The following is a 7,739-nucleotide window of genomic DNA, read 5'->3' on the forward strand; positions in this document are numbered from 1 at the left end:
AATATATAATACGATTAAGGATTCCTGCGCTCTCCTTAATCCGAGGTCCTACATGGCTTTTATTGATCTTTATTTTATTTTTATTTCAAAAACTATACTCCCTCCGTCCGCCAAAAGTATGTCACAATTACTATATTTGGCGTCCGCAAAAAGTATTCCACTTTCTTTTTTAAGCCATGGTCCCACCATCCACCTTTATATTTTATCCTTACAAACACTCTTTATTTACAAAAAACCCACCTCAAATTCAATCTCCACCACACATCTCAAAAAGTGGTGGGACCCACTACATCAACATCATCACCAATTTTATTAATCTTCGTGTCCAGCCAAAGTGCCATACTTTTGGCGGACCGAGGGAGTATTATTTTCTCACTCATTCATCGGTCTCTCCACTCATCCATCGGTCTCTTTGAAAAACTAAAAATCATATCTCAAAAACTAAAAATCAAATCTTGCTACGATCGTGCCTTCATCGCCGGTGTCTCCACTGCCGCTGCCAACGATCGTGCCTTCATCGCCGGGCGCATTCGTCACCCGAAGTCTCACCGTGGGAGACAACTGACAGCGGCGCTCGGCTGCCCAAGCCCCAATTTCATCCCCAAATCCAAGCCCTCCGATCCCCCATCACCCGATGGCCCGTGCCGGGCGCATTTGTCACTCGAAGTCTCACCGTCGGAGACAGCTGACAGCAACGCTCGACTGCCCAAGCCCCAATTTCATCCCCAAATGCAAGCCCTCCCCCGTCGCCGATGGCCCGTTCCGTCTCACTCATCAGTTCTCCCTACGAATCAGATATTGCTACGCTATCTCTCACTGTGCCATGGATTCTCCACCGCCGACTCCTTCTCTCAACATTGCCGCCGCCAACGACCGGTAATGGCACCAGCCTCCGAGGGATTCACAAAACATTCCAGGACGCCCACATCTCCTCATCGGCGCCGCCGATCCCTTCCAACGCTGGTTTATCGCCGCCTCCTCTGCCATGGTAAGTATTCAATTAGGAAACTTTACAATTGTAAATATAGAATGATTTCTTTTCACCGTGATTCTTCTTACACATAAATGGTAAGTATTAAACCAGTTTGCTGATTTAACACGTTTGACTATTGTGAATATAGAATGATTGTGGTGAACTTTAGAAAGAACAAATTTTGGAATGAAGTTTTAAAATGGAAACTTATAACCTAGATTTGTAGCTATAAATTCCTTAGTTAAAATGATTTACACCGCATTGTGTTTTACAGCCAACGCAATGTACCTTTCTTTTCTTTTGCCGCAACCGGATCCCTTACGGTGAGATTCTCATTGCTGAGCTATTGATGGTGAAAAGAATAGGTTGTGTTTGTTCTTCATACTTTGAGGTTCTAATTTTTGTTGTTTGGTTCATTCAGTTTCATGTTTCTTTCCGACCAAGTAAGTTTGATCTTCTGGCCCCATGACATAACTGAAAGCATAAGCTGCTTCTTTACATTGTTATATCCTACCTTGCACTTATTTGCCTCTTGGGTATTTACTGATCAGTATAATATTACTTGGTCAGTCGTCATTTCTCTAGAATATTAGTATCATTGTTTAGTTCGTGGATATAACTCTAATATTTTCCATGAGTGACATAGTATTAGATTATTTGAGATGTAATATTATAACTTTTTTTGTTGGCTTCTCAGTAAAGTTGCGGATTTTTATGTTGGTATAATTCATCTTTAAGAATATGTGAATGGTGTTGTAGTTCATTATTCAAGTTTCTATGGTGAGTCATTTTAATTAAGAGGAGAGCTTGCTTTATGATTCTTGCTTGCAGCAATACACTGGCACCTTGCGAAGAATTTGATACACCTAGCATGGTCATTGCAGGAGTGTGTTGCTGCTGCAGATGTGGAACTATTATCATTGTTTTTCAATTGTTGAGTTTTGTTCTGTCAACTTTGTTGTCAGTTTTCTAAATAGATAACCTTTATTTTCTAACATGTCCAGGAATATTGCAGGACAAGAGAGATTTAGGAGTCTCATCCCAATATAATATAAGAGACTCCTTTGTTGCAGTCATAGTTTATGATGTTGTAAGTACGGATTTTTCCTCCTTAGCCAACACTTTTACATGATTTTTTGGTAGTGGCATGTAATCATTTTCTTTGACTTGACCTGCATAATATATCTTGCAAATTAAAAATGAATATGGGTTTAAGTTTGGGATATTTCTTAATAATAACTTAATTCTATATCCAGGAACCACGTACAGTCATTGCTCTGCATGCTCTCAGTGGTAAAGCTTTATTAAGCTGCTTCTATTGTGAGTTCATCAGCTTATATCAATCTTATATGTTCCATGCTTTTGCTATGTGGTTGGAGAATTTAAAATATAAAGTCAACAGCACATGGTGATTAATGAATAATGAGTATAATATCATGATTTAGCTCTACATTAGTTTATTTTTTAATAAATGAAGGTTTAAGTCAAATATATCCAACCAATGTGGGTGTAAGGTTTCCATATCTAATGAAGCATTAATACATTACAAAAGTTCTATTCGGGATAAAATAGATTGAGTTCATTTACCCCACTTATTTTTGCTGCAAAGATGTACATTCAAGTGCCATTGATTGGCCAAACACCTAAACAAAAAACCAACCAACAGTGTCTTTTTGGTATAACTATTGACATGGAATCGAGGAAGATAAAGAGTAAAAGCATTTCTCGGTGTTAACATAGCACATGTGAACTGTGGGTTTTATGAGGTGGGTCAACATTAGTTGTTATGTGCTTTCTTATGAGTTAAGCTGTTTTGTTTCAGTAAGCAATATGACACAAGAGGCTCGTCTTTCATCTTTAAAAGATGAAAATAAATATATTTCTTTCATCTGTTTCATTGTTCTTCAACTTTATAGGTTTTATATGTTCAAGCTGTTTAAAATTCTCGGTTGCATGGGAGCACGAACAATTTTCAAGGCTGAGAGCTACTGCTGCAACACTGTCCGAGCTTTCTGTCGCACCTGATTTTCTAGAAAGTGCTGGAGGTCTGTCAGATAGCAGGTTGTAACTCGAGGAATGAGAATCGCTTATTTTTGTCTTTAAATTTAGATCTCCTCTCTTTTCTTTCCTGTATGAATCTTTCTTTAGTCAACCATGGTCACCTCTGCAGTCATTTTGTTGATGAAGATTCAATAACTAATATGGGTGCAAAGTTTCCATATTGGACTTCGTGGTAATTCTTTATTTGTTCTTTACGCATCCGTAGGAATATCATCACCAATTGGTTGGTGGTCCATTCATTCAGACACCAATTTAGTTTGTATTTGGATTTATTGGATTTTTCATACTATGAAAACTGAGATTTTAGTGGGTGGCGGGTATCCGACGGATAACTGGTGGCTGATATTCGACGGGTAGCAAGTTGGTGGATACCCGACGGGTGGCGGGTATCTGCGGGTAGCGGCGGGTAAGGGTGGCAAATAATAGTGTATAAGAAGTTGAATTTTCTCTAAAATTTGCTGCAGTCTCATGGTGATTTATTTGTTGGGTGGTTTATTGCGTTTGTTGGGTGGTTGATTGTAGGATGTCGACACCGAGAAACAGCAGCTCCCCTACCTCTCAAGCCTCAACGGGTAGTGGGTGGCGGGTATCCAACGGGTAGCGGATGATGGATACCCGACGGGTGGCGAGTATCCGCTGGTCGCGGTTATGGATGGGAAATGATTTTTTTGAATATATGTTTCGCTAAATCATGTTAAGGATGAAAGTCCTCTTTAATTTATTTTTTCATTTTAGTTTGATGTGTAAATTATAAATTATTTTTACTTCTTTTTAATATAAATTATAACATCAAATGATACCCGTCGAAATTCGACGGGTTACACACTAGTTATAAGTTCAATTATATTAGACAATTAATATAATACAATTTAATTGGAAAGATGTACTTCAATCTAATAGTCCAAGTGACCACAAAGGAAAAATAGAGAACTATTATTGATCTTTCTTTACAAAGAAGGAAAAAGATATTATAAGTTAAATTATTCAAATACTTTCATAATTTATAATTTTTTAAAACATTTCCATCTTACTTAAACTATTAAACTTCTCCAAAAAATTAAACTATTAAAACATGCCTACAAAATATCTAAAATAACCTTAGCCAATATTCACCCATTTAGTCAGAGTCACATCTTCATTAATTTGATGTTTTGGTTCGTTTGTTTTTAATCTTTTGAAGTTCGCATTCTAATATCGATTATTCGGTGGGTTGGATTCACGTTGTAATCTTACGACTTGATAAATCTACACGAAATCCATTAATTTATATTTTATTCTTTAAAATGTGATTTTCTATATTTTTAACTTAAGCACAGTTAGAGCACTCCCAGCAGATCACCTAAATGCATCACTAACTCTAAATTTAGGCTAAAATAATTGAAAATGAGATAAAAAATGCATCAAGCAGATCCCCTAAATTGAATGAGGCCCAAAATAAATTTTACACCTACCTAAATTCAATCTTAAATTTACACCCACCCTAAATTTATTTTAAGCTTATAATTAGTAGGGCCCACACAAAATTATTGTTTTTATGTAGAAAATAGGAGATCTGGTGTATGCATTTATAAAATCGACATCCTAAAATTAAATAGGGAAACTTTAGGGAAGAATATAGGAGCTGATGAGGAAATTCAAAAATTGCTTCTCAGCAAGTCAAGGGAAAAGCAGAGGAATCATACTCGCCAGAGGAATCACACTCGCCAGAGGAATCACCTTTGTCAGAGGAACGGGCTCTCGCAGAAGAGTCAGAGGGATGGACCTTACTAGAGGAACAACTTACACCAGAGAAGCCGCTCTCGCCAGAGGAATGGTCTTCACCAGAGGGATCACCAGAAACGCGGGGAAATCTCCCGCGTGAAGGCGATTTTACTATTATGCCCCTGACCACGCAAGACGCATGCTCCAGTGCTGATTTTACCATTTTACCCTCTACATGTAATCTATAAATAGCGGCATACGTGCTCCTTGTAATTTTACGTAATCTTCACTCTTGCAATACTACAGCACTTTTCTCTCAAGCTTACTCTCCTTTCTCAATCTCCGAACAACACTAGGTATATTTCATCGTTTCACCCTAATTCATCGATTAAACCTACACCCATTCGATTATGTTTCACCATCTGGCGCCGTCTGTGGAAAATCTGGCTAGGACGTGAGTTTTGTTCGCCGGCGCATGCAGATCCGAAATTACGGTTGAATTTGTGTGCGCAGGCACCGATCGAGCTGATAATCTGGTTACCCAAGCGAATCCGAGTCCATAATCGTGTTTTTCGGGCTGATCTACCTATAAACCTTTGAGATCTGCATTTTTTATGCTTTACTTGCATGTGCATGATGGGAAGGTAGTGGAGATTGACGATCGGGTGTTAATTTGTGATTACTTCATGCATGATCGGGATAATTGTGTGCGATTGCAGTGTTTCTTCGTAGAATTGGTGTTTTCCTTACGGATCTAACGAATTGCATCGGTAAATTATTGGTTGACACTCTGTTTTTGTTATCCTGGGTTTTTCGCTGTTGATTTACGGTTATTTTTCGTATAAGGGTGATAATTATCGGCGTTTTTCCTATTTTCTCGGATAATCTTCGTTTTATACCATGTCTAACATGTTTTGCTAACAATCTGATTGGTTGATGTGTTGATTCTGCTGTTTTTGGGTTTCATGGTTATCTTAATGCATGATCGTGATAATTATGGGTTGTGATTTTCGTGTTTCCCCGCATAATCCTGATTTTCTACCATGTCTAACGTATTTCGCTAACAAATCTCTTGGTTGTTACTCTGTTTGTATCTGTCTTCGAGTTTCTTCTTAATGTGGCTCTGCTGATAACTTGTTTCTTCCGCTGAATCCTAATACGAATTCAAGGGGGAAATCTCTGTCATTCGTGCTATGTTAAATCGATCTATGCCCTGGGTTTATTTCCCAGTGTATAGAGATATTTTGAGGGGGAATTCATAACGGCCTTGGCGCCGGTGCTCTGGATTTATTATCTCGGGAATTTCGATCATTAAAGGAGGATCGATTCATTTGTTATTTGGATTTTTCTCACATCGTTTATGTGTAGGTATCATGGGTTCTTCAGACGCTCACCGCACCTTGGAGAAAGAGTTTGACACTGTTGGGCTTAACTCCACTGCTCACACTACTGAGGTGCCGACCTCGTTGTTCAACGGCATGCAGGGTAGCACCGCCACCCCGCTGACAGGGTTGAATGCTAACATCCGGAGATCTGCTCTGGTAACACCGGGTTCCAACATGCCAGGCTTGGCCCCCACGTCTGGTGGTGGACAGCTCAACTTTGGGTTGGCAAAGCAGATGATGGCCCTGCTCCACTATTCTGCCGTGCGTCAGGCACTGGGGACTCCTCTGTTGTCCACCGTCCCTGCTGCAGCTCCCCTAGTGGGAACGATCAATCCACAGGGTACTGAAGCCCCGCCCCCCGCTGCTCTGGAGGCAAACAATCCGATAACCAACAAACAGGCTGTGATGCCTGGGGAAATACAGAAGGTCCCTGCTGATAGAGAATTGGAGAGAAGGCCAGAGGGGAGCTGCGTTAGGCTCAATAGCATTGTCAGAAGGGAGGGGGTTGATGAGTCTGATAGTCAATCCATCTCCCCCGTGTTCGAGGAAGAAAGGCCGATGGAGAAAGCGCGGCTGAAAGACCAAGTGTCGCAACTGAAACACCAGCTCAAGGATCTGAAAGACTCACTGAGGGAGAAATCCCAGAGGGACGACAGAGGGCAGAGGTCAGAGAAATCAAACAGAGCAGAGAAGTCGTACCGGTCAGAGAGATCATACAGGTCAGAGAAATCATTACAGACCAGGCGGTCAGAGGGACGGGAGCAGGAGTACTCCTCTGGGAAGCGCGACCACAGGGTTCACAAGCGTCACGCCCATGACGCGCCGAAGGAAAGAAGGGAGCATGGGAGATACAAGGAGGATAAGAGGGCCAAGACGTCAAGGTTTCACCCCATCAACAACCGCAGTCCTTTCTCCGACGACATCCTGGCGGATACTCTGCCAAGAAGCTACAAACCCATTTCTCTGGACTACGATGGTACCACTAACCCGGAGGTACACCTCAACCGGTTTGAGGGACTGGTTACTCTGCACATGTACACTGAGGGCATCAAGTGCCAGATTTTTTCCACCACATTGACTGGACCCGCCCAGCTATGGTTTGGGACGCTCGCCCCAAATTCCATTCGCTCATTTGAGGAATTACAAGTGCGTTTTCTAAGGCAGTTCGCAAGCTCACGAAGGGTAGGGAAGTCAGCTCTTTCCCTAATGGATATCAAACAGGACCAGAATGAGACACTGCGGGAGTATACGGCTAGGTTCAATCTCGCTGCTCTGGAGGTGCCAGAGGCAAAATCCCAGATCAAGAATTGTGCCTACGTCAGAGGGCTAAAGCCGGGGCTCTTCTTCGATGAGCTGCAAATCAGACCGGCCAGGGACTTCGACGACATCATGTCTAGACTACCGGGGTACTTACAGTTGGAGGATGCCAGGATGGCCAGGAAAGCAGAAAATGACAAACACAAGGCTAAAAGAGCCGAGGAAGCACCAGAGAGACAGTGGCACCAGGATAGGGCCCCTTTCAGGGGATTACCCCCGAGGGTGCCTCCCCCCCAGGCAGAGGGATCGCCCCGCCAACAGCGCACCATGAATGAAGTCACTCGTTTCGACGAGTATACCCC

At 41.6% G+C, this 7,739-nt stretch overlaps 1 protein-coding gene across 15 annotated transcripts; it reads left to right on the forward strand.

Annotated features, from left to right (window-relative positions):
- The first annotated feature begins 329 nt into the window (after positions 1–329).
- On the forward strand, positions 330–3,862 carry LOC131020435 (uncharacterized). Of its 15 annotated transcripts, none has more exons than XR_009100696.1 (5): positions 330–988; positions 1,248–2,063; positions 2,230–2,293; positions 2,890–3,440; positions 3,557–3,862. XR_009100696.1 is itself a non-coding variant. In XM_057949228.1 (5 exons), the coding sequence occupies exons 1-5, from the start codon at positions 986–988 to the stop codon at positions 3,039–3,041; spliced, it is 354 nt and encodes a 117-aa protein (XP_057805211.1). In that variant the 5' UTR covers positions 351–985; the 3' UTR covers positions 3,042–3,194. The 15 variants fall into 15 exon arrangements, 5 of the variants coding, with proteins under 5 accessions (XP_057805206.1, XP_057805211.1, XP_057805209.1 ...); XR_009100698.1 differs by having other exon boundaries at positions 335–988; positions 1,978–2,067; XR_009100694.1 differs by lacking the exon at positions 2,230–2,293 and having other exon boundaries at positions 342–988; positions 1,248–1,296; positions 1,978–2,063.
- The last annotated feature ends 3,877 nt before the right edge of the window (positions 3,863–7,739 follow it).

The sequence above is a fragment of the Salvia miltiorrhiza genome, chromosome 4 (genome assembly GCF_028751815.1).
Source record: "Salvia miltiorrhiza cultivar Shanhuang (shh) chromosome 4, IMPLAD_Smil_shh, whole genome shotgun sequence".
Classification (NCBI taxonomy): Eukaryota; Viridiplantae; Streptophyta; class Magnoliopsida; order Lamiales; family Lamiaceae; genus Salvia; species Salvia miltiorrhiza.

Bases quoted from the DNA above. Each gene is read 5' to 3' on its own strand.
- LOC131020435 (XM_057949223.1), top strand. From the start codon at position 730: ATGCAAGCCCTCCCCCGTCGCCGATGGCCCGTTCCGTCTCACTCATCA. The intron at 2,064-2,229 runs GTAAGTACGGAT...TTCTATATCCAG, and splicing joins CAGTCATAGTTTATGATGTT to GAACCACGTACAGTCATTGC. The intron at 2,294-2,889 runs GTGAGTTCATCA...TCAACTTTATAG, and splicing joins TTTATTAAGCTGCTTCTATT to GTTTTATATGTTCAAGCTGT.